This window comes from Trachemys scripta, chromosome 14 (genome assembly GCF_013100865.1).
Source record: "Trachemys scripta elegans isolate TJP31775 chromosome 14, CAS_Tse_1.0, whole genome shotgun sequence".
Lineage (NCBI taxonomy): Eukaryota > Metazoa > Chordata > Testudines > Emydidae > Trachemys > Trachemys scripta.
Window position 1 is genome coordinate 17,121,373 of NC_048311.1, and position 26,196 is coordinate 17,147,568.

At 48.6% G+C, this 26,196-nt stretch overlaps 1 protein-coding gene across 5 annotated transcripts in view; it reads left to right on the forward strand.

Annotated features, from left to right (window-relative positions):
• Positions 1 to 26,196, forward strand: part of SEPTIN9 (septin 9) — a 250,303-nt gene that overhangs the window by 199,512 nt on the left and 24,595 nt on the right. For 4 of the 5 annotated variants that reach the window (XM_034789888.1, XM_034789890.1, XM_034789889.1 and 1 more), the window contains 3 exons: positions 17,741 to 17,932; positions 25,109 to 25,237; positions 25,620 to 25,701. In XM_034789888.1, coding sequence (XP_034645779.1) covers positions 17,741 to 17,932; positions 25,109 to 25,237; positions 25,620 to 25,701 — 403 coding nt within the window. Of the gene's footprint in view, positions 1 to 830; positions 927 to 17,740; positions 17,933 to 25,108; positions 25,238 to 25,619; positions 25,702 to 26,196 lie in introns of those variants that run through there. The other variant, XM_034789892.1, reaches the window with a different exon arrangement.

Genomic DNA, 26,196 nt, shown 5'->3' on the forward strand with positions numbered 1-26,196 from the left:
AATCGATCTCTGCTGCTGACGCTGTTTCTCAGTGAAAATCCCTGCTAAGACGCTGCCATCCCTGATAGCCATCTAGTCCAATCTCTAAAGCTGGCAAGCACCCTTCAAGGGAAGTGGTCCCTATCACTCCATTGAGGGCATGCACAGTATACACAGTACAAATACAGGCCCAGCCAGCCAACGAAACAGCTTGGAGGGCCTCTCTCAGAACAAATGTCCGGGCCTTTTGGGGTATGTCTACACTGCAGTTAAACACCATGGCTGGCCTATGTAAACAGGCTTCGACTGTGGGGCTGTAAAACTTGCAATGTAGACATCTGGGCTTGGGATGGAGCCTGGATTCTGCAAGGAGAGACGGTCCCAGAGCCCATCCTCCAGTCTGAGCCTGGATGTCTACACAGCGAGTATTTAATTGCAGTGTAGACATGCCCTTTTTCGGCACAAGCCTTAACTCTCCAGGGGCAAAGTTGTTTGCAGTAGGACTACTTTGAAATTGCCCTGCAATGCAGCAGCCTCCCTGGCACAGGCAGGGCCCTTTCTACCCCAAACGGGTGGGGTGAGGGGTAGGGAGAGCATGGGGTAGTCCATCTCATTGCAGGGCATCCTAGGAGGATGGGTAGGCATAGATAAGATTCTGGTAAAGAGAGTTATATGCCCTTTCAAAAGCGGCCGTGGGAGGAGGGGTGGAATTCTGTTGACTGTGAGGATGGTGGCAGGGAGCAGTAGGACAGGAAAAGAAGAGTGCTGGGAAGCGAGTCCCCTTTAAGAAGATGTGTTTGCAGGCTGACTGCAGCTAATCAAGGGGGAGCTCACCATCAGCACAGAGCAAGGCAAGTGGAAGGAATTAGTTGATTAGGGGGAGGAGGAAATCATTGCAAGCTGACTGATGGAGGAGAAGCAGCACCAGCAATAAAAGCAGCCCCAGGGTAAGTTGCTGTTTCCTTTCTTTGCCGAGGTTTCTGCTTGCATTGTATGCAGTGTTGAAGGCAGGATGGAAGAGGCTCCTGGTAGCCTGTGCAGTGGGCTGAATTCACAGCAGGCTTCTCTGCCTATAGCCCAGGGAGATATTTTAACAGTACTGTATCTTAAAAATTCGGGAGTGGAGTAGCTTGATAGCAAAGTGTCTGAAAACCCATGGGAGTCCCCTAGTTAGTGTAATGGATCCAGGCAGATGGGGTCAGGGAATAGCGGCTCTCTGTGTTTTAAGGGTTTTGTACCACAGGGGCTGCCAATACTAAAGTGTATAGAACTACTCCATCTGCAGGGCCTGAGACAAAACCCCCTCAGATCACATGTGAGGTTCAACTGGTAAACACTTAACACAGGGACCTCTCCCTCCCGGTTGTCCGTCCCTTGTATTTATAATTAATTAGCTCAACAAGACGAGCTGTTGTTTCTTCTCCCTCGTCAGTTGGAGCCCTGCTTACATGCCCAGTATTGTCTGGGATGGAATGAATAGGAGGTTGTATTCCTAGCAGGAAGATGGGAAAGCCTCGGTGCCGGCTAGCACAGGGGCTGCAGTTGGAATGAAGGGGAAGCAACTGCTACAGACTGGTCAGGCAACCCAGATGGTAATGTGGGGGGAAGCAAAGGGGGGATATGCGCTCTGCTGATCTCGGTGGGCCAGAGGTGTTCCATAGCCAGTCCAGGACTAATGTACCCCTTGTATAAATGAGTTCCCAGACTGTAACTCTAGCCGGAGCAGCATTCTTAGTAGCAACCACTGTATTCTAGGCCTCCCTGTCTTGTCCTCCTCCCACATCCTGCTGCTTTGACCTCTAATCGACAGGGAGGCTCCCTGGACATAACTCTCCTTATTACAAAAAGAACAGGAGTACTTGTGGCACCTTAGACTAACAAATTTATTAGAGCATAAGCTTTCGTGGACTACAGCCCACTTCTTCGGATGCATAAGTACTCCGGTTCTTCTTTTTGCGGATACAGACTAACACGGCTGCTACTCTGAAACCTCTCCTTATTACAGTCACAGAGGTTTTAAATACCCCGCAACAGCTCATTGGCTGCCCTTGAACGCCTGCCAACACTGATGCCTGTGGCTCGTTTTACTCACCCAAGTGGCCTTGTAGAAGTCACTGGGGCTGCTCAGGTCCCTCAGATGCAGGTGTGTAGGATTGGGCTAAGTTGTGCAACCTGCTGTGTGTGTGCCTGTAGCAGCTCTTACTCTGAAGGTAACAGTCCCTGAAGCTGGGCAAAGAGAGATGGGGAGTCTCTTCCAATGCCGCTCCTATTTAACAACCTGCTTACTCTTTTTTCAGCTAATTTAACGAGGGTCTAGGCAATTACTTCACTTTTTAAAGGGAAAAATGGGACTAAAATTCTGCAGTTAAAGCCGGTCTGTGTCCTTTCTCTGTCCCTCCTCTGCTGACCTCTGACTTCTGGAACAGGAGTACGTGCGGAGGGGCTCTTCTCCCTTGGGGGAGGGTGAAAAGCTTTGTGTCATTCATCTAAATAATCCCCCAATCACTCCACTCCTCTTCTCAGTGGGGAGTAAAGTAGCTGGCAATGCAGAATGTCTTTCTGGATATAGGGTGCCTGGGAGAGATGGCTTTTTTCCTGTATCCTGGCCCTTGCAGGGAGTTCATTGATCCGACCAGAGAGGATTTTAGGGTATGACTATGCCCCATCCTAGCTGATGGCTCTGAATGATGTTATACAAGTAGGACTTAACTGCACTTCTCAGCTGCACCTGGCTCCAGAACCCATGTTCAGAGTGCTAAAGGCTGGGTATTCTGGGAAATCAATCCAGGGATGTTCAAGAGAGTTAAGCCATGTGCCGTAACTTAGTTTTTTCTCTTGGAAACCACCTTTGAGAGTGGGAAAGGGGAATAGGCTCAGTGACAACACTTCTTGTTTTCTGATGTCTCTAGAAATGTTGGCTTCCTGCACCTTTATCTGCCACTTGAGATGTACTCTCCTGTGGTTAGAGAAGACAGGGCATGTGGTTTCCTGTCCTTACTGAGAGGACTGGTGTGTGGGTTAGAAAGATGTTGAGTCCAGCAAAGTGAGACTGAGTCTTAGTAGCTGATGCATAGCAGGAGGGTAAATGGGCAAGACTTACATGTCCTGTTGGAAGGCTGTCCTTCCTTCTCAAACAGTCTGAGATTACAGCATTTCCCAAGGTGCAGAATACAACCAACTGGCTGGAGACCTCTCAATTGTTCTCCAGAATATCAGTTCTAATTATTTTAAAACACCAGCTGGAGACTGTCAAGAAAACCTTCAGCACGTGAAGCAAGTGTAACTGAGGCAGAGACCTCTGCCTGAGTTTGCCAAGAGCCTGAAACAGTAGCTTTTCAGTGTGAATGGCCCTATTCATTTCAGTGTGTGCTAACTGAGACCCCAATGACGATACTTTGATTGCAAACAGAAATGGTACAGGAATCCTAGGTGAGGTTCTCTAGCTTGTGTTAAGCAATAGGTCAGACCGTGGGATCAAAATGATGTCTTCTGGCTTTTAAAAGAGGAAATTATGAACTCTCTTAACTGTTGATCATAGAAGATCAGGGTTGGAAGGGACCTCAGGAGGTCTAGTCCAACCCCCTGCTCAAAGCAGGACCAATCCCCGGACAGATTTTTGCTCCAGATCCCTAAATGGCCCCCTCAAGGATTGAACTCACAACCCTAGGTTTAGCAGGCCAAGCCAATGCTCAAACCACTGAGCTCTGCTTATCAAAGCATGGAAGAAAGGAGAGGAAGGGTCATTTTATGAACTACATCAGGGTTTCCCAAAGCATGGGTAGTGAGAAGGGAGGGCATGTATAAATTAAGATGTGGGGGCCTTTAACACGTAGCAGGATTGCAAAGGACCTGTAAGTGGCTTTAGTTTCCTGCAGGGAGACTCACTTTCCAAAGCTTGGGTAATGCTGAGCTGCCGGAGTCCTCCACAACACCTCTAGGCATGGCATTTCTTGTAGGTGGATTGAAGGGAATATATAGCAGTTCTGGTTGGATAACAGCTTCCTGTGGGGAACTAGTGGCTACTCCCATCCCTGGTGCTGCCACGGCAAAGTTATTTTCTTTCCTCACTTGTGTGTGTGTTTTTTGGTTTGTTTTTCAGTCTTTCCCTTCAGGCTCTCTCTTTTTTTCTTTTTCTTTTCTGTATGTTTGTTTCCTGTTTTTTTCTCCTATCTTGCTCAGTCTTTTAGGTCCGTCTCTTGTGCAAGGGCCAAGTTCCTCCTTGCCATGTGCACTACTGGTAGATCATGTTTTTTATCCCAGAGACAGGGGACAACCCTGCCCGAGTCACAGGGGACTGAGCACAGGAGCCATGGGATACAGCAGAGGGCAGCTGGTGCCCCGCAGCGTGGAGTTCCCTAGCTATAGAAGCCAGCTGGAATGGTGAACAGCAGTTGTTGGGATTAGTGTGAGTTCCTCTCCTGGGAAATGCCCCCATGGGATAGTGTAGCGCTGACAGGGTTAAACTCTCTTACTGTCACAGAACCTCCCTCTGGGGAGAAGCAACAGGAGGAGAGTGGGAATTGCGAAGCAAGTTGCAAAACTTCTGCTTCTCTTGCAAATGAATGAGTGAGAGATGAGCCTCAAATGGCCACTTGCTGGTGAGGGAACAAGCAGTGCGGATCAGGAGGGTTGGAGCCATTTAACCCAAGCTTCTCCCCAACTCAGTAACTGAATGTCTACACTGCAATTAAACACCCACGGCTGGCCCTGACCCTGGCTCGGGCCATGTGACTGCAAAATTGTGGTGTAAATGTTTGGGTTCGGGCTGGAGCCTGGGCTCTGGGACCCTCCCTCCTCATGGGGTCCCAGGCCTTGGGCTCCAGCCTGAGCTTCAATGTCTACACTGCAAGCCCAAGTCAGCTGACCCCAGACCAGCCATGGGTGTTTAATTGCAGTATAGACATATCCTAAAGCAGTGGCTCTCAACCTTTTCAAATGACCGTATCCCTTTCAGGAGTCTGCTTTGTCTTGCGTACCCCCAAGTTTCACCTCACTTAAAAATGACTTGCTTACAAAATCAGACAAAAATACAAAAGTGTCACAGCCACACTATTACTGACACCTTGCTTATTTTCTCATTTTTACCATGTAATTATAAAATAAATCAATTGGAATATAAATATTATATACTATACACTGAAATGTAAGTATAACACAATAGAAACAAGTCACTGTATGAAATTTTAGTTTGCACTGTCTTCGCTAATGCTTTTTATGAAGTGTGTTGTAAAACTGGGCAAATATCTAGATGAGTTGATGTATCCCCTGGAAGACCTCTGCATACCCCTAGGGGTACACTTACCCCTAGTTGAGAACCACTGTCCTAAAGGATCAGGGGCTCCCATTGTGTGTTTAAGCAGGATGTCGTTTAGCTTGAGTTCAGTTCCTTTCCGTCCACTTTCGAAGTGTCACATGCTGGATTGGCAGGTTGAACAACTCACTCCATAGCAGCATCTGCATCACCAGTGTGCCTCCCCATCTGGGAATGAGAAAAGAGGCCTGTCTGCAGGTTCACTTTTGGCCTGGTTTCTCTGCAGAGGCTACCAACACGGGCACCTCTTTGGGATGAGAGACCCCCCTCACTAGGATCTGGACAGAAACCATCACCTTGATCAGTGTATATATACGGCAGCTGTCTGGTCATCTCACCAATCGACCCAGGAGGCAGAGACGAGATCCTTCTCCCGTTTCTGGCTTATGGCTTTTGTGGTGGGCATAAGAACCTCCAAAACTTGAAGCAAGGGTAACCGATGCCAGCTGGGGCAGATGCCCCTGCAGAGAGTCCGAAACGACAGCTTTGAGGCATGAATTGCCCCGTTAACTCAGCTGCCCAGTCCTCTTCCACCTCTGCATCAGATGGACTAAAACCAAAGCACTGAAGCATATTTCTTACTTACCTTTTGACTTCATTGTATTGCCTTTGGCTTCAGAGGTTCTGCAGACAAGACTCAGAGTGCTCCTAATTCAGGAGCAGCCGTCTTCGCAGCCATCCCTCTTCGAGACTGTCCAATGGGGTCATGCTTGGCGTCTCCCATGTGGCGTCCCTGGCACCAGGAGCAGCCCCATGGCATTCGTTTCTTGTGGGCTGTCTGTTTTTTAGTGGGTGATTGTGGGGAGGAAGGGGAAGAAATGCTGTGGAGGGGGAAAAGGGCCATGAAATAATTGCCTCGTGGGGTTAAGTGCAGTCTGTGATGACCATAGAGTTCTCCTAATCCCCATACATTCACCCATAGTATCTCTGGACATACATTCTGGCTTGATTTTTCAAAGGAGCTTAAGCAAACATGGGGCCCAAATCCCATGGAAAGTCAATGGGAGTTAGGAACCTCCCTCCTTTGAGAACTCCTGGCCCCTCTGCTCAGGAAATGCCTGGGCTGCAACAGCAAGCTTGGCCTAGGATGGAGCTGCAGGATGAAGGTAGGGGACCCAGCCCCTGTGCGTGCTGTGCTTGGTCCATGCTGCTGAGTCTGACTCTAACCAGCCGAGTGCTCCAAATGCACACTCGGGTTCTAAAACACATCCACGCCAGCGAGGCCGTCATGGGATTGCGGCGCCCAACAGTTCAGAGGTTAGTTGGCCTTGGTCTGTACTGCTCTCGTAGCCGTTTGTGGATACCTGACCCTGAGAAGCTGTTGCTTTTCATCCCCTCAGCTGACTGATACCGTTGGTTCAGCGCTGTGCATCCCACATGCGTGATATGACGAGCCCACTCAACAGACCTGTGTGTTTCCCTGTCACACCCATGCCTGAAACACAGAGAAAGATCATTTGTAGCAGCTTGTAGCAACTCCCCCTTCCCCTTGTGGGGTCTGGAGCTTCTTTCCTTCGCTCTGGTACCTGTAGTTGAGAGGAATCGCCAGGAGGTAATCAGGTGCTAAGTGCAAACTGAAGATTGAAGGCCAGCAATAGAAGGAAACTGTGGGGAGAGAAATGAACTCTGTGGAGGGGAAATCCTTGTGCAGATCTCCAAGAAGAAGAGGGGAGAATCAAGTTGTCTTTCTGCGGCAGTTTTATACCCTCCAAGGTGTACAAACCTCTGTGCTAATCTGAGTGAAGACTGTGACCCGTCTAGAGACCAGCGCTCAGTACTAGGGGAGGGCGGGAGTGATTAACTGGGCCGCACAGATCCCACAGAACAAGGCTCGAGGCCCACGAATGTCCCAGTGGAAGGTGCTGTTGCTCTTTTAGAGGTGCATGATGGTGCTTCGGGCAGTTTAGCAGCAGTGCTTCTCCTGGCTCCTTTGAAAGGGAGAGTTTGTTATGGGCCCACTCTTCTGCCTTTAGCTCCAGTAACCTTGGCAGAGGGGGCATTTTGTAGCCAGAGACGTGCATAGCATATGAAGGGTTAAACCATGGCAATACATAGGGATGATGCTGAATCATGTTGCATGGTTGGGTGCTGCACTCTGACATAGCTGTTGTGTAGGACTTGAAACCAGTTTCTCTGGTAGGGCTTTAAGCAACATCCCTCAGCTTGGCTTCAATCTTTAAGGGTATGTCTACACTGCAATTAGACACCCACTGCTGGCCCGTGCCAGCTGACTCGGGATTGTGGGGCTCGGGTTAAGAGGCTGTTTCATTGCAGTGTAGATGTTCAGGCTTGGGCTGGAGCCCAGGCTTCTAGGACTCTGTGAGGTGGGACGGTCCCCGGGCTCAGGCATCTACACTGCAATTAAACAGCCCCTTAGTCACGTGAAGTATTATATTACATTTGTTGGTTAAACCCCTTTATAAAGGGCAAAGAGGCACTAATATTAATGATATAAATAGGGGTATATTGCAATATGATACAGGCTAAATTAGAGGCTACTGATTGGCTAAGATTTAGAAAAATATTATTTTCCCTCCCTACCCCAAGTTCGTTAAGGAGGAGAGGCCGAGGAATATTAAAAGTTTTATATTTAGGTAGTTTGGCTAGCTTTTGCAAGCTATTTATTTATTTATTTCAGTATATATTTGCCTTTACCTTCCAGGGCTTCAGTATAATGGTAGGTGATTCAGTGTAGCCTTGCGGCAGTCTGGTCCATGTATATTGAAGCCCTGGAAGGTAAAGGCAAATAAATACTGGCTTTCTGGGTGAATGGGAATAGAGGAAAAAGGCAGAACACAGATCCACCACTGTAAAGTAGGTGGCTGTGTGGGGAATGCAGGATAGGATGGTAGCAGGGTTAGGGACAACAGGGAACGGGATGAACAACCGAGAAATTTAACCTCTCTTCTTCCCCTAATCTCACATATGGCGCGCTAAACACCAATCCCAGGCTTTTTAACTGGCAGGATAGGGGAATTACATTCGCTTGTGGTTTGGAAGATGATTCCCTGCCGAATCAGGGAAACCAAAACAGGCCGGATCCCCTCCTCAGCAGCCTTAGAAAGAGGATACTGTAGAATCCTGGGAAGGGGCTTATTTGGGTCCAACCGAATTTTGACTGGTTGCACCGAAGCAATACAACCCACTTGATTTGCATGGCCCTCCCATAGTAATGGGGGGACTTGGGTCAATATTTCCTGCTGGGCTGGGGAAAGATCCGAGCTTGGCGTCTCCTTTGGGGAAACAACCTGCAAGACCCCCAGGACCTCCTGTTGGGAGGTCTCAGGAGCCTCCAGGAACACCCCCTTTGGGGTGCAAAAGATGGAACAATTTAGCTTACAAAAAAAATGGATTAGTGTGTTAAAACACCAATAAACTGTAATTAATGCCACATTAGGGACCATTAAATTCACACTGTCCTTATCCAGTTTTCAAATTACATATTATCTCCGCCCTTAGTGCAATAACCCAAAAACTTCTAACAAAAAATGGTATTAAGTATCAGCAAGTCTAAAAAGGCATTGCAGTAAAATCTAACATGTTCAAAAGTTTAAAATTTTCTAAATAACCAGCTCACGGCCGTTCAAAGCAATCTTAAACATCAGGTGTGGCCTACTGCCCTTACAAACACCTCAAAAGTACCATCTAATCTGTTGCCATGAAGACATACTTAAAAATGTTCTGGGTAAAAGTGCAAACGTTGGCAATGCTCATCCCAAACATATGGGCCGGTTGGAGGGGTGTGGGCTCCCACATACCAAATCCTGCCAGGTCCGTAAAAAGAATGCATGTAAAATTGGGTACTTCACCAAAACATTTAAAAAAATAAACCTCCTGGTATGCCTAACCAATTTATAGTCAGTGCTCCTAAAATAACACCTAATATCTAAATAAAAAAAAAAATCATTAAACACTCTGGCCATTAAAGTCCCCACAGTTTCAAACTCCTTCCCCAGTCCCTACTCTTCCCCGTCACCCAGCCCAAAAATAACAAGGCTGAACTCAAAAAAGTTCAGCACGCACTGGAAGCTAAAACGGAGGTTGTAGGCCCACTTAGTGTCAGTACCCCTAGCATTAACTCCCTTAAACATGCCGGCACCAATCGTAGCACTCCCAAGCTGGCCAGTTCACGATCCTCAGCCGTGTCCAGCAAAAACAGATCTTGGTGATGCCTACACGGCATCAGAGGAGGGAAATTGGGGGGGGGAATAGGCCTGGTTGGCCTCCCTTGCACCGATCAAAACATCAGCGAAGTCTCATATAGGCCCGCCCTGCAGGCCACAAGCCTGAACCAAACTAAGTGTCATGTTCTCTGCCAGTCTCGGTCAAGGGTCATGACCAGAGGAGGGAGCGGGGCAAAGAAGGAAAAAAATAAAAAGCCCCAGCAGCAGCACTAATAAAATATGTTCATGGCTGGTAAAATATAATAACCGCTTGTGTGAAGCAATAGGTAACTTTAGCTGAATGCAAACTGACTAAATGCAGCTTCTCCTTTGGGTGATCTGTGACCCTCCTCCCTTGATTCCAGCTAAATGCAAGGTAGCCAATCATGGTTCTCTTCTGGGTGCTCTGTGACCTCCCCGAATTTCTAGCTAAATGCAAAACTAGCCAATCGCGTCTCTCTTTTGGGTGCCCAGAACCCCCCCAGTGCACTATCGGTAACACCCCGAAAAAGTAACGTGCACCCTACCGAGAATGTACCCTAGCTGGTGCCAAGTTTTAACCGCATCAGGCTTCTCAAGAAGCCCTCCACCCTAATATGCACCCAATTCTTAAAAAATAATAAAAAAGGTGCCGGAAAAGGAAACAAACCCTAACTCTTTTTATTTTTGTAAATAACGTATAATTTGTACTACGTTTGCGGTTTGCAAAAATAAAAGAAGCCTGCAAGCTCTGATCGGGGGCGTAGTTTCTAACTGCAACCCCCAATGCGTTGGTATGTATTGCAATAAACTGGCCTCAGGCTTAAGTCTGTAAACTAAAATCAATGCGTGGGTGACTTTTTCCACGACATAGACATACCCTAACTCTGCCATTCCTGATGAACACTTTCCTTGCATGGAGCGCCTCTCAGACTCCTCATAAATAGAGGCAGCATGATCTAGAGGGCGGAGCAGGGAATTTCCAGCTTAAAGCCATTTAACCTCTGTGCTTCCATTTTCCTGTCTTTAAAATGGGGATAATTGTGTTTATCCCCCTTTGTAAGGCTCTGAAGAAAGTCACGTGCAAAGTGGCGGGAAGCCTGCAAATCATCAGTGGGGCCACTGTACTATCAAGGCGCCAAAGGAGCCTCAAGGAAAACAAGGCTATTACAGAGAAGCTCAGTTAATTCTTTGCATAAGCCTTCACTGCAGAGGATGTGAGGGAGATTCCCATATCTGAGCCATTGTTTTCAGGTGACAAATCTGAGGAACTGTCCCAGACTGAGGTGTCAGTAGAGGTGGTTTTGGAACAAATGGATAAATTAACCAGTACCAGGACTCGATGGGTTTCACCCAAGAGTTCTGAAGGAACTCCAGTATGAAACTTCGGAACTACTAACTGTGGTATATGACCTATCACTGAAATCAACCTCTGTACCAGATGACTGGAGGGTAGCTAATGTAATGCCAATTTTTAAAAAGGGTTCCAGAGGCGATTACAAGGCGGTGCGTAACTTCAGTACCAGGCAAATTGATGAAAACTCTAGTAAAGACAGAATTATCAGACACATAGATGAACACAGTATGTTGGGGAAGAGTCAACACTGCTTTTGTAAAGGGAAACCATGCCTCACCAATCTATTAGAATTCTTTTTGGGGGGAGCGGGGGGTGTCAACAAGCAACCAGGCAAGGGTGATCTAGTAGATATAGTGAACTTGGACTTTCAGAAAGCCTTTGACAGGGTCCCACATCAAAGGCTCTTAAGTAAAATAAGCAGTCATGGGGTAAGAGGAAAGGTCCTCTCATGTATCAGTACCTGCTTAAAAGATAGGAATAAAGTATTAGTTTTCATAATGGAAAATGGTAAATAGATGGGTCCCCTGAGAATCTGTACTGGAATTTATGCTGTTCAACATATTTATAAATGATCAGGGAAAAAGGGGTAAACAGTGAAGCGACAAAGGTTGTAGATGATACAAACTGTTTAAGATAGTGGAGTCCAAAGCTGACTGGGAAGAGTTTCAAAGGAATCTCGCAAAACTGGGGAGAGGGCAAGAAAATGGCAGATGAAATTCAGTGTTGATAAATGCAAAGTAATGCACATTGGCAAACATAATCCAAAATATACATGCAAAACGATGGGATCTAAATTAGATGTTACCACTCAAGAAAGAGATCTTGGGGTCATTATGGATAGTTCCTTGAAAATATCCGCTCAGTGTGCAGCTGCAGTCAAAAAAACTATCAGAATGCTGGGAATCATTAGGAAAGGGATAGATAATAAGACAGAAAATATCATAATGCCACTATATAAGTCCATTGTACGCTCATACCGTGAATAGTGCATGCAGTTCTGGTCACCCCATCTCCAAAAAGATATATTGGATTTGGAAAAAGTACAAAAAAGGGCAACAAAATGATAAGGGGTAGGGAATAGCTACTATCTGAGAAGAGATTAAAAAGACCGGGATTGTTTATCTTAGAAAAGAGAAGACTAAGCGGGAATATGACGGAGGGCTATAAAATCATGAATGGTACAGGGAAAGTAAGGAAGTGTTATTTACTCCTTCATATAACACAGGAACCAGGAGTCACTTGATGGAAATTAATAGGCAGCAGGTTTAAAACAAACAAAAGGAAGTACTTCTTCACCCAACGCACAGTCAACCTGAATAACTCATTGCCAGGAGATGTTGTGAAGGCCAAAAGCATAAGCGGGTTAAACAAAGAATTACCTAAGTTTATGAAGGATAGGTCCATCAACAGCTAGTAGCTAAGAGGGTTGGGGCTGCAACCCCATGCTCTGGGTGTCCCTAAACCTCAGACTGCCAGAAGCTGGGACTGGACAACAGGGATTGATCACTCGGTAATTGCCCTGTTCTGTTCATTTCCTTTGAAGCATCTGGCATTAGCCACTGTTGGAAGACGGGATACTGGGCTAGAGGAATCATTGGTCTGACCCAATGTGGCTGTTCTTACATTCTTATGATTGCTCTAAAACCTAGGGTACTAGAAGCACTCGGACTGTAATGGGAATTCAGTCAATATGCACAGTCTACAATTGCTCTCTTCCTGGCCTCCTAAACACTCTAGGTTATCTCTTGAGCTGTGAATGGCGCATTGCCTGTCCGTTTTTTCTAGGCCCTCATTTCTCCTCAGCTACTTGCTGGCTCCCAGGGGTTCCTATGTCTTTGAATGAATGCACTCTGCTAACTAACTGCAGCTGCCTGTGCATGGACCTGCTCTTAGCATCCAGCTCGGCCCCGCATGGGTAGCAGGTGTGCTCTCTGTGCCCGAGGTGAGCTTTTCATGTTGATACACAGATGTTGAGTTTGGCTTGTGTCCGGTGTGTGTGTGTACATACTGCTATCAACCATCCCAGGGTCTCTGGCAAACTGAACTCCTGCACAGCTGTACTGGGTCTTGTTGCTGCCTGTAGCGTAGCACTTGGTTTATTTTGTTCTTGCTAGTGCGGTGACATTCTGATGATCCCCTATCCATGTATCTCTGAAGAGCGCAAACAGCATGCAAAGTAACATGCATTTCGTCAGCTAGCTGTCACCACAAAACTCATGGGAGGGTTGCACCTGGTTATCCCAGGTTATCCTCAACTAGAGGAAACAAGACATCTGTAATGAGCTGGATACTGTGTATCCACTGCCCTTTCCAGAATGCAGTTGGAACTGCTTGGCTATGTGTCAAAGGCCCTAGACTGAGATTTTCCTTTAGCGCAAAGGGGTAGGGGCTTTTGGGGCGCAGAGGCATCTGAGATCCGTCTTAGGTGTTGCTATGAGTTCTCTAGGTGGGCAGCATAGTGACAACCATGAATTTCTTAGGCAACCACAGATTTGCATCAGTATTGTGTAGCTTGGTACATGCCCGCTTCTAGCACTCAGAGCTTCTGGTTAGTGGTGTTGATATGAGTATCATGGAAAGTTCTGCCGCTCTGGCACTGTTACCATGATCAAGAAGATACGTTTTAAATACAAACAGGAAATCCTGGCAGCATGTATTTACAGCCAACTACTGCATCTGTTCAGATTTAGTTCTGAGGCTGTTTTATACATGTTTGGTGAGAACACTCCCTCAGCCATAATGGAAAGATCTGCCTGGAGAAAAGCAGGAGAGCCTATTGTTCCAAGAACTGCTGCAGGCAAATTACTCATGCTTCAGAATGTCAGAGGAATCCTGGATACAGATTGGCTGGTGAGAATAAAGCCAGGACACAACCAACCATGCCAAAGTGGGACGCTCGAGTGCACCTATTGACGATGACTTTTTGTTAGTTAATTGCTGGTTATTAAAGGAACACTGTCAATTTAGAGTCACACATCTTAAAAATTGTTCACCTACATTTGCAACAAGTAACATGTATGGCTACTTGCAGCACTGGTAAGTCAAATGAAAAAAATATTCTCAATTTCTTCGTTACAAAAATCTCTCTTGTGCAGTTGAGAGCACTGCATACAGAGTTGGTGACACTGCTTCGCCCTGTAGGGTCAGTAACCTTCCCCTAGTCAGGTTGAGCTTTCAGACCACAGCAGGAGGAGAGAGAAACATAGAAAAGAATTTCTTTTAAATCACATTTTCTTATAGCCTGGACCAAGCAGTCGTGGAATGAGCTGCTACCTAACTGCATTGCCATACGCTAGCTGGCAGCAAGTCAATACGATTTGTACCAATAGGATGTTGTTTGCGTTTCCTCTGATGTAGGGCTTTTATCTGGTCTTCTGAAACATGAGCACCTTGGTGTAGTCAAGTGTGGACTTGTGTGAGTTGGGTTGGAACATCCCAGCTCGGTGTGTCTAGTCCATTCCCTTGCATCATATGGCGGTTTGCCTTTCTGTTTGCCAAGCACAGACCTATGTACCAATGAATGTTGCGTTCTCTCATAGCATTGCAAGCATTGTTAGAAGCTAGGTGGGTTGGAGATTGTGGGGGCAGATACTGTAGGTGCATTTCCTTTGCTGCAAATGGAGAATAACTCTCTTCTCCAGATATTTTATTTCCCGGTTCTGACTCTTAGAGTACAAACAATGCGTCTTCTTTAGTTGAGCACAGAGAGTAAACTCCAATTTCTTTGCTATCAGCTTTCTGCTCCAGAGCTACCTTATTGCTCCCCAATCCTATATGCTCCCGTACGTACATGAGCAATCCCCACAAACCACCCCAGAATCGTACAGGTTTAGGGTTCAGTCCTACTGATCTCTCTTACCTAAGCTATGCTTAAAAGGGTGCTTTGTGTTATTGTTTCTGTGACTGCAACAGTTAAACCCTTACATAGCCCAGTATTTCTCCTAGCGGGCGCATTCTTTCCAAGTGGATTTGTTTTTTCAAGTGGTATGTAGGATTTTTTTCCACTCTTGGCTTTGCCATTTTGAAAATGGCACTAATTCAGGATCCATGGAAAGACTTCTGGCTTGCTGGGTCTATAATTTTGCAAGGAGCAGTGTTGGGGCCAGCAGCCCATTATCAACATGGCTTTTTGTGGCTTTGGTACAAAGCTATGCTTTGAAGGAACGTGCCGCTACTGTGCATATAAAAATTGGTGTGTGTTCTCTACTGGATCTGTGTGTAACTCTGTTCTCGAGAGCCTGGTATTGTGTGTGTGTGTGTGTGTGTATGTCTGGTGTTTTTTTTTTTTTTTTTTTTAAGTTCTAAGTCATCTAAATGCATAAATGCATTTGTGCTGTCAGTTTGTATTCTGCAATGTAGGATTGAGTATGTGAAATGTGTGCTACTTGGGAGAAGTGAATGCTTCCCAGTGCCAGATCCATGTGAGTCCTGACTGTCTGGCTTACACGAGGTTACAAGTTTTTGTGGCTCACTGGCAGAGAGGGGATGGTGGATGTGAAAGTGGCTGTGTTTGGATGTAGGCTTCTTTAGTTCGGCTAAACTTACACACACACAGTCACACACACATGTTTTTGGGCTTAAGGAGGGGGGGAAAGCACCTAGCACATCATAAAAGGCCAAAAATAACAGCAGAGTGAGGCAAACAAGCCAGGAGCGGGTCTGATGTCATCCTCGCTAGGCCTAGCACCAGTGAGGGAGGAATGTGTCCAGAGCCTCTGAGATTTCCCAAAAGGCATTGATTACCCCAGAATAGAGAACAAAGCACTGGCCCTAGGCCAGGGGTTCTCACAACAAATTTTTTGGTGGCCTCACCAAATCTTGCTGGTGGCTGCTCTGACCATTTTTCCTAAAATACTTTAGGAAAAACAAACAAATATGCACATCCATATGTCCAAATCATTGTAATTTATCTACGTAGGGGTTGGTTTTTTTGCAGGCTCAATAATAAAAATAATGTACGGTTGCCCCTGTTCTTTACTGGACCTAAACAGAATAGAAACACAAATAAGGTGCTTTGAGCATTCTTGTCTTTTTTTCTTGGTGTTTCTTTTGCTTTACTTGGTTGCTTTTTTGTTTTTGTTTTAAGACTTGCTGGCTACTAAGTGTGCTGTGAAAAGTGATATTAACTAACATACAAATATCATTTTCACAGCAGACTTACTCAGCCCTGGATACGGAGGCAATGGGAGCACTGGGGAAGGCTAAGGGGGGGTAGAGGCTAAGGGGGTTGAGTTCGGGACCAGAGCCTGCCACCACGCAGCCAGGGGACAGGGCCTGGAGGCGGAGACCAAACCCCCTTGGCTGGAGCCCAACCCCCACCCCGCGAAGGTGGGGAACTCACTGGCTGCCTGTTCCTCCAGCTTGTCTCTCTCTCCAAAGGAGGGCAGGGTCCAACCACTGCTGGTGGCCCCTGGGGAGGGGCTGCTGCTTTGCTCCCCCTCTCCCCCATCCAATCACCACCCAGGAGGCTGTGGCCACAAGAAAAGCCCCTGGTGGCCGCATTTGAGAAACGCTGCCCTAGGCTGCAGCTTCCAAGACCCAGGCTGGTGGGGGGGCTGAACATCCTATAGGGTGGCAGCTTTTTGGCTTCTACTGGAGTTTTTCTCTAAAAACTGAACTTCTTTGGCTCTCATTGCAGGCTCTGGTTCCTTCTGGGAAGGGAGAATTCACGAGCTACTTTAGTTTGGGCAGCCCAGAAATAACACACTGGCCAATCGAGCAGGGTTCTCACGTGTGGATTGGAGATGCAGTTTAGCTATTCCCCTTTAATTTACTGGGTTTCCCTGATCAAGCCACTTCCAAACAAAGTGGGGCACACTTGTGTATTTTGTGATTGCCCTTTACCAGCTTAAAGTTGCAGTGTTTCCTTACAGGTCGCATGAACTTGCAGCTCTGTTAACATGTGGGTGTGGGAGTTACTAGCCACTTGTTTTTTCTTTCTACACAGACTAATTGAAGCTCTTAATACCCACATGCTACTTCCTCCCCCCCCGCCTCCACGTACACTCTTAATAGTGACAATACCATGGAACTTTACTAATTCTTCCTCTGCTAATCCACAAACCCAACAACGGTTTCTCAAACCAGGCAGTCCCGTCCCGTTTATGAACAACAAGTAGGGAGGGAGTTGTCCCAGGGAAATTTACCAGCAGAACTACACCAGTATAATTATCTCTGCAACTATGCAGTGTAAACCAACACCCCCACCCCACGTTGTGTGGATACTCTTTCAGGATTTAGAGTGGCCTCTTTTCAGCCTAGCTTTTGTCTCTTTGGAAGCAGTTGAAGCAAAACTAAGTGCGGTATAATACTACCACTATGGCTGAGTCAGTAAATTTCCCTATGTAGACAAGCCCTTAGTAGCAGGGTCTGTACTGAGATCTCATCTCACTAAGACTTCATCAATCTTACTAAATATTCTGACTAGGACACTTACAGGAAGGTTCCTTGGCTCTGGAATTCACCTCCCTCCTTGCTGTGATTGATTTGCATCATCAGATTTCTGATGACCTTTGGGATATGATGCAAGAGCAGCCTGTTCTACCAGGCAGCTCTTGTGAATGGAGGGTAGGGGGGAAATGGATGGGGGTTGGGAAGATACTGCAGGAGGGGGCTCTGGTATGGGCCTGGTTGGACAACCTATTATTCCATTTTAAATTGCTTTAAATAAGCTTTGTAATGTGCCTAGACCCAGAGTTGGGTGCAGTGAATGGTAAACCAAGCTCACTGCACTCCAAGGAAGCACGGTCTGTGATGCATTATCCATTTTTAACCCGTCTGTCCCCTTCACTTGCAGTGATTGGCTAGGTTAGTCATTGCCACTCATGCTCAGGGCATCTCTTAACTTCCAAGCTAACAGGCAAGAGGATGTTTGTTGCTGTCCCCTCCCGTTGCTCTGCACTCAGCATTTACTTCCCAGAGTTCCTCACTGCTCTTCCTTCACTTCCACAGGTCCAGAGGCAGTTCCCAGTTACACGCCCAGCATGACAGACGCCCCCAGAGACGCCGGCCTCAAGCAGGCGGCACCACCGCGGCCCGAAAAGCCGGCCCCCGACTTCAGCTACGTCGGGATCGACGCCATCCTCGAGCAGATGAGAAGGAAAGCCATGAAGCAGGGATTTGAGTTCAACATCATGGTAGTTGGTGAGTTCCCGTCAGACACTACTCTCCGAGGAGACGCCGGCTGCGCTGTGGTTGGTGGAGGACAAGCTGTTTATTTTATAGTTCCTTGGCAGGATTATTCTCCCTGTAGCTTCTACAGGAGCAGCTTCTAAGATTTAATGCTGGGATTCTTGCACTGGGAGTCAGCAAACTCCCCTTCCACTTTAAGGGGCCTGTCTTGCTGTCAGTTGTTAAAGTGCAGAGTGGGTTGGGATCAGTGTTGCCAGGCATATCTCTTAGCATTTAAGAGTTTATGTGCCCTTAAATCTAGTGAGGGCTCTCCACGGCCAGATCCACGTGGAGTGCCCCCACTTGTGCCGTGGACCAAGGAGTCTTTCCCCTCTCTGTTCCTGTTTTGTCCCCAGTGCAGTGGTTTGATGGTATAAGTGGGAGGCCAGGAGTATAACTGCATGATTTCAACCTCTTCCTGTGAGTATGTACAGCTCCTAGCACAATGGGGCCTGGTTTTCAATTGAGGCCTCTAGGTTTTACTGTACTACAGACAAACAAGGAGTAAGCAGTGATTCTGCCTGCGGCGCCTCCTGCTGGTCATCTTGGGAATTAGCTCTCCAGCCTCCATAGCACCCTCTGCAGGCTGGTGTCCCGCTGCCACTTGGCCCCCGTGTCCCTCCTGGACCCCAGATGACCCTTTCTCTGGGTGCTGCCCCCAGGCAATACCCTCACCATTTCTGTGGGTCTCCCCGCTCAGAGGAACCCCCACCCACTATCCCCACCTTGCCTCAGTATTTGGCTACTGCCAGTCACCATCTAGCCCCCGCTCACTGGGGCAGACTGCAGTGTCTCAGCCATTCATCATAGGCAAGGGGGGTTTGGACCTGCTGCCTCGGCCTACCCGTGGGCTGCCCTCTGCAACCACAGTACCCAATTGGCCTTAGACTAGGCCGCAGCCTGGGGTTTTCCAGGCCGGAGCTCCCCAGCTCCCTTGGCCTTCCCCCAGCCCTGCTCCCCCCAGATACCTTCTCCACTCCCTAGCAGCCAGGCCCTTCTCCCTCTACAAACAGAGAGAGAGTGTCTGTGCTCCTGGCTCAAAGCCTTTTTATAGGGGCCGGCTGTGGTCTGTTTGGGGCGTGGCTCCCAGCTGTGTCTACTTCCCCAATCAGCCTGGAAGCTGCTTGCCCCAGCCACAGCCCTCTGCTGGCCTGTTCTAAGCCCCTCAGAGCAGGAGTGGGTGACCACCCCGCTACATTGCCCAAGTTGTACGGAGAATTTCCCCAGATCTGCTGCATTTACCAGGGGATGCCAGGCGCTGTGTGAGATGGTGCTGCTTGTGAAACAAGGCCTCAGAGCAAGGCTCTTTCCCTGAAAGGCCTGGGGGGAGGGAGGGAGAGTGCAGTTTACAGGTGGGGTGTACGAGGCTGGAGATGAAGAGGGGTGTGCCGGAGGGGGGCTGGAAACCAACACCATTATCAGGATAGTTGCTGTGGTGTAAGCAGGGCCTGTGCAGCATGGCACAGCGTGGCCCCGGGTCTCTACTCCCCTGCAGCTGAATTCTTGATGTGTTATGATGAAGAGGAGGGGCTGTCGCTTTGCGTCCCGGTTGCCTTCCCTTTTCCATTGCTGTGTGGGTGAGGCACAAACCACTTGGCTCTCAGAGCTGGACTGGGGGTGCAGCAGCTTTATAAGCAGGGGAGGAAATAACACTGAACAGTTGCTGATGTCATTAAAGGACCCCAACGGGGCTGGCCTCATTTTGAGGCTCCTCTGGCTGGACCATTTGCCAGCCTGAGTGGCCTGCAGCATATAAAAGCTTCCCCTGGGATCCCAATATGCAATGTTCACTGGGATTATAGCATCCCTGGTGCTTGTGGTATGTGGGCAAGGGGGAGGAGCTTTGCTTTTCCCTCTGGCCTTGTGAATGATGAGCTTGGTGCCAAAACCTGATAAGCCGACAGACGTTCTTGAGCTCTTGTTATCCCTTTGAGACTGCAGTGGATAAAGGACAAGGAATCTGGAGTCTTCCTTCGGTCCCCTGCCATCCCCACCACCACAACCCACCTGCCCTCACTTGGGGGCCTCCGGTTTCCTTACTGCTGCTCTAGCTGCAGTTTTATTTCTGTGGTTGTCAAAGGTTCCGTTTGATAAGCCTCTAATGTAAGAGGTTTACAGCTTGGCTCTGCCGAAACTTGCCTCAGGTTAAAGCTGTCTGCCTCAGCAGATAGCAATTGAAATCCAAGCACGTGGACTCCATAGGTTTGGTTATTAAGGGGGAGGCTTTACAGAAGAACAAACTTTGAAGCAGCATCTGTCTGTAAAAGAAATGAGCACAGCCAGTGCGATTTGTGCTCCCTGCGCTATCCGTGTGTCTCTGTAGAACTGTCGTCGATGCTCCGTGGTTTGCAGTGTACCCAGATCTAAGCAACTCGGCTTGCAAAGTTCAAGGTGGTTTGCCTGGCCCCATGAAACTCAGCCTGGGATCTGGAAGTCAGAACCCATTTGACTAGAGTGAGCATATGTCCCGTTTTGGCCAGGACAGACCCCCTTTTGAAACTCTGTCCTGGATGTCACAACTCTGGGCATTTCTCCCATTTGCTCTTGCCCTAGGGGAGGTGCAGAGGAGCGTTCAGGTAAGAGCAAACGGGAGAAATGCCCAGTTTTGCCAAAAAAGTCATGATGCCCATGGGGGCTCGGGTGGGGGCAATGCCAGGCCGGGCTCGGGCCAGCCCCCCACAGCTACACCCAATGTCCCGTTTTCAGTTAGGGAAATATGATCACCCTACACTTGACTCCTGCATAATCCCCAGGAATAAGGGTTTGCAAAGCGGCTTGTCCCCTCCTCAGTTCCTCTTGAGCAACTGTAAGCAGGACTTGGCCAGGCAACTGTAGCTAAGCAGTCTCAAAGGTGACCGCCCCGTGGCAGGGTGCAAGGAGAAGAGAACGCAACACTGAGGCTGTGTGGAGCGCAAGGCCTCTGGCATGGTTATTTTTCCCTGTCCCTCAGTGCCTCCTGCTGGTGGGGATGGAGCGGGACAATGTCTGTTCACCCCTCATGGTGGAGGGTACAAAGCGCTCTTTAGCCTGGATTGGTGAAGCACAGAAGGAAAGTCTGGGGGTCGAAGACTACTGGAGTGGCTTGGCTAACCTGCGGCGTGTGCTATCACTGTCACTTTCCTCTGACATCCACTCCCCTGGGAGCCTGATTCTGCACCTGGCTTCCCTGCCCCCAACATGTAGCTCTCTTGCTCTCTCTGCCCTCATCACTTTCCCACATGCACCTGGACAGCCGGCGCCTCCTTGCCGGTTACCATGGTTAGCCCCAAAGAGCTGTGCAGCGAGCCCAAAACCAGGTCTGGCTCACAACAAACTTAGAACTTGGGTCAGAGTCACTAAGGCTGGTGAGCTTGAGCTGGTTTTGGGGGGTTACAATAGCTTCTCCCCAAATCAGTTGCAATTTCAGCTGAGTTTCTGTCCCCCAAAGATCAAGATTCTTCATGAGATCTGAAGTTGCATGATCTGAGACCCATAGCCCCTCCCAGGGCTGGACTTGCTTCTGCCCTGTCCTGGGATACCCTGAGCTCACAGCTTGGGGGTGTTGCCCTGGGGTTCCCAGGAGCCACAACTCTCCTCTTGTCATCCAAGGGCAGGCTGCAGTGAGAGGGCACCTCTTCCTTCTGCAGTTCTCGTGGTAATGGGAGACTTTTAAGAGGGGCCCGGACTTCCATGCCTCACAGTGGCTGGAAAACTCTATTCTTTCCTTGGCAAGCTCCTGGCTGAGTGTTCACAGGCTGGGGAATTCGTGGCAGTCTAAACAAGTGCTGAAACTCTCTGCCGATCACCGGAAAACACAGGGTATGCAACAGAGCGTGCGGGCGGTGCTCAGTGCATGTGAATGGGAGGGTAACCCTTGCGATGGATCACTGAGCTTTATAAGGACAGGTTGGACAATCATCTGTAGGAGATGGTCTAGGGTTAGCTGGTCCTGCCTCAGGACAGGGGGCAGGACTAGATGGCTTCTCAAGGTCCCTTCTAGCCCTACAGGTCTGAGTCTGAGGCCCCAGGATGGGATCTCCCATCATCCCCTTACTCTCTCCTGCCTGATTAAATACCACAGCAAGTTTGGGAGAAAACAGGCTTCCTGAATCTGTACAGATAAGGGCAAGGGGATGGGGCAGCTGCTTATTTCAGGGCTCCCACAGAACTGAGATATTACTTTTGGTGTGTGTCTGACTGACTGAATCTGGGAGTCTTGCCATGTTCCTGAAACTGTCTGGAAGCCACCCACAGGTTTCTGGTTCGGGCAGACAGAAGGGAGAAATGAGGAGTAGCCAAGCAGTTTCAGTCCTTCTTCCTGATGGGCTTAGTCTAAAGCATGCACTCTGTGGAGTCCATTTGAATGCAGCGAAGTGGGATTCTCGGGGTTAGCCTAGTCTTCAGGCAGTGCGGAGCACCCAAAGAACCTGTATCGGAGAGAAACTTCCCAGGTGACTTGCTTACAGGAGCTGAAGAGAAGCACGCCTTCCCTGGACACATTCTTTCCAGTCAGCTCTTTCTTGGTCCGTCCTCTGCCTTTCTTCATTAGTGCTCAGCTGGGCAGCCCCACAAAGAGCCAGACAACACCTCACTGTATTGCCCAGACCCTTATCTAGGTATAATATAGCCCCCACTCTGGCATTTGAGCACTTGCAAAGACAGGAGCTATTATCCTTGTTTTACAGCTGGGGAAGCGAGCGAGGGGCAGTGAAGTTAAGTGACTTGCCCAGAATTACACGGGAAGCCTGTGGCAGAGCTGGCAATTGAACCCAGTTGTCCTGTGACCGTCTGGTGCCTTCAACACAGGACCATCCTTTCTGTAGAGCAAATCTCTCTGGGGACCTTTGCCACCATGGGCACTACTAATGTCCTCTACAATACTGTTGAGAGCTTCGATCAGATTCCTGGAAGTGTTTAACTTGTGGGTCAGTCTGGATTTACCAGAACTACTTTAGTCCCCTAATCCCTGCCACTAAGGTGTGGTTACAGCCAGGAAAAGGTCTATGCAAAAATGGCTCCTTACTTCGGGGTATTGAGAAGCTGCAAAGTAACTACTTTCCTGAACAAAATCAGCATAGTATGTACTGACCAGAGATGGCCAAAAAGCTTCGCATTCCAACCTCTGTCTCTGCTACCAGCTCCCAGGAGCTGCTCTTCTCTAGTGTGTTTCACTCCAGCTAATTAAACAGTGTCAGATGCAGGAACAGACTAGCACAGGTTGCAACAATGTATCACCTCTTAATTAGAAGCATATGAGAAAAACTAACAAGATCCTAAATAGAATACCTAGATCAGCCTATTTTGTTTACAGTTCAGGCATTGTTAACCCTTCTGTTGCTTGATGAAACTCTCTGCAAAGGGCAAAACACTTGAACTGTATTGGTTCCCTGTGTTTCTTTTGCACCCATAGCTGCTCTGCCTACTGACAAAAACAAGACTTCCTTCTGTTGGCACGGCTAAAAGCAGGTGGGGAGATACTATGGGAGAGCAAACCAGTGCAAAAGGTTTTGGGACCTGTGAGCTTTCTGGATGTTTGGGGGGAGGGGAAGGGGGTATTTTGATCTTCTGGGTCCTGGAACAGTGGGCGTGGAGGTTGGGTGTGGGGCAGAGGCTGGGAGCTCTGACAGACTAAGCTTACTCTGAAGCGCTTTTGCAAATTTAGTTAGAAGCTAGTGGCCCCGCTCGTTAGCTGAGGCTTGTCTGACAGCATTTTTCCTAGGAATTTTCTAGCACTAGCATTGTGCTATTTCTCCTGGAACATTGATCTAAACAGCAGAGATGGTTTTAGCCCAAGCTGCCATGTGCTGCCCAAATCTGGCCCTTAAGAGAACCTCTGATCCTGTTAAATGCGACTGATTTCTGGGGCCAGAGCCAATGCTTCATCAGTCTAGCTGAAAGAACCAACCAATCCCCAAACCTAATTTATTCCCCTTTGTGATCCCAGCCATAAACCATTGGATTGTGTTTTTAGCCCAGGCCTGGATCATTAGTATCTGTCCCCTGCAGGATTTATTGAAGAGGTTGGGGGAACCAGTCTGTCATGGTGGATGATCAAAAACATAAGAGACAGTTTAGTGTGTCCTCTTTAATATCAGCTGAGATAAAGCTAGAGGGAGCCTTGCAAGGAATGGAATTCATGTGGGACAGACAGTGAAGGAAGCCTGTAGATCAGCCCTCCTATGGGCCATTTCAATCTGTAAGTCCCTTTAAGAGAATCTTTATTGAAGGGGTCATGGCAGAGGGAGAGCTTGTCTGCTTCCCATCCTCTTATTAAGGAGGGAAATGGTTATTGCAGCCTTATGGGGGCAAATAAATAACTCAAGATGACTGTGTGGCCTCTGTGTTGGCTCAGTTAAGGTTAATAAAGGGGTTCTGTAAACATTAGCCCTTCAGTGCTATGTGTATCTCTGCCCTTACGGGTCGTGTGAGCCGCTGCTGTTTAGCTTACTGACAAACTAGCTATTCACATGCTCCCCAATGAGTTTGTCTAGTTGTGCCCAAATGGGCCGTGTTTTCCGTCTAGCGCATCTTCAACTGAGCGAGATCTTGTTCCATAGTGGAGGGAGTCACTTGTCTGACTTCACTCTACGGGGTGCTGGATCCTTGCGCTTTCCATCCCACATCTCTGGGCAATGTCTTCAAACACATGGGTTTTGTGTTCCACTCTGAACAGGGACAGGGAGCAAAGAACTGTATTGATTGCAGGAGGAAGCTGTTTCCACTGAGTGTGTTGCCTCATTGAAAGTGAAAGCATCCTTAGTAAAGAGGGAGTTGCAGTTCCAGTGATCCACACCCGCAAGCTGAGGTTACTTGACTAATGTGTGGCATGAGCAGGAGAACCTTCCCCTGTCAAAACAGACCTGGGCTGAATGGGCTACAGGAACCGCTTTGCTATGTCATCCAGCAGGGGGCACAAAACATGAAATGTTTGCTCCAGTAGAGGGTGCCAGCACACATGTACCCAAGCCAATATGCAGCCATCTCCTTGTGTGAAGAAATATCCCAGAGGGTGTGGGAAATACTGTTGGTATGTGCAAAGCCACTGCCCGCGGAGTTGGCCCCACCCTAGTTAGCAGAATGTGTTCTTGATGCATGGTGTGAATGGGAAATTCCCATAAAGGTAAAATGGAGACAGTTCCAACTCCAATTCTGACTCTCCTTGTCCTCCAGGTCAGAGTGGCTTGGGGAAGTCCACGTTAATCAACACCCTCTTCAAATCCAAAGTCAGCCGGAAATCCGTTCAGCCAGCTTCTGAAGAGCGGATCCCCAAAACCATCGAAATAAAGTCGATCACTCATGGTGAGTCTCTTGGGCAGACACGCAGCTTGGGGGTGACAGAGTTCTAGAGGCTCCTCCTAGGCCAAGAGAAGCTAGAGCATCTTCTCCGTATCCACCAGCCTAGACTCCTTTATGCCGGAACGCAATCAGCTGAGGTTGCTGGCAGGGTATCGTGCCTCACAGGGGGAGGAGTTATATGGATTATTGAAAGAGCCAAGCGGTGTAGTCTCTTCTTTATAATGCAGTTGAAATGCCACTGATGTGATAGGATGCTGTATCTTTGGAGGGCTGCAGGTACCAAGCCTGCAGCTGCTTGGAGAGATCTCTGGTGGTAAGGCAAGGCTGCACGCTGGGCCTGTCTCTGCTTGCGGCCTACACCATCCCTTGGACGTTTCTGTTTCAGATATTGAGGAGAAAGGCGTCCGTATGAAGCTGACCGTCATCGACACCCCAGGGTTTGGAGACCACATCAACAATGAGAACTGGTGAGGAGAACACTGCAGCCGAATGGCCCCGGGCTGTGCTGCTGCTTGGCTGGCATAGGCCTTCTGTCATGCAGACCACCTATGGGAGTGGGGGCTCACTTTGCACCGCCCTTCCTTTGGCCCGGGGCATGGAATGGGCCGTGGCGCATTGCAAAGATGTGGCTCTCATTCTGCCCAGCTTGGCTGTTGAGGGGCGGGGAGGGAGGCTGGAGATGCTGAACAGCTGGGCTGATGAGCTGCAAAGGGAAACCAGATAATCCTGCCAGCTTCCTTCCCCAGCAGGCTCCAGTGCAAAGGGCTGTGGTTAGTCAGCATTCTCTCTGCCAGGGGGTGGAGCCCAACCATCCCAGAGTGTCGCTTCACGGGCAGGGCAGGTGTCCTACCCCCCCCCCCCCCCCCCCCCCCCCCACCACCCACCCCCCACCCCACCACCACCCCCCTCCCCACACGCAACGCACCGAGGTGCTGGGACACGCCCCAGCCGGGGGCGCGCGG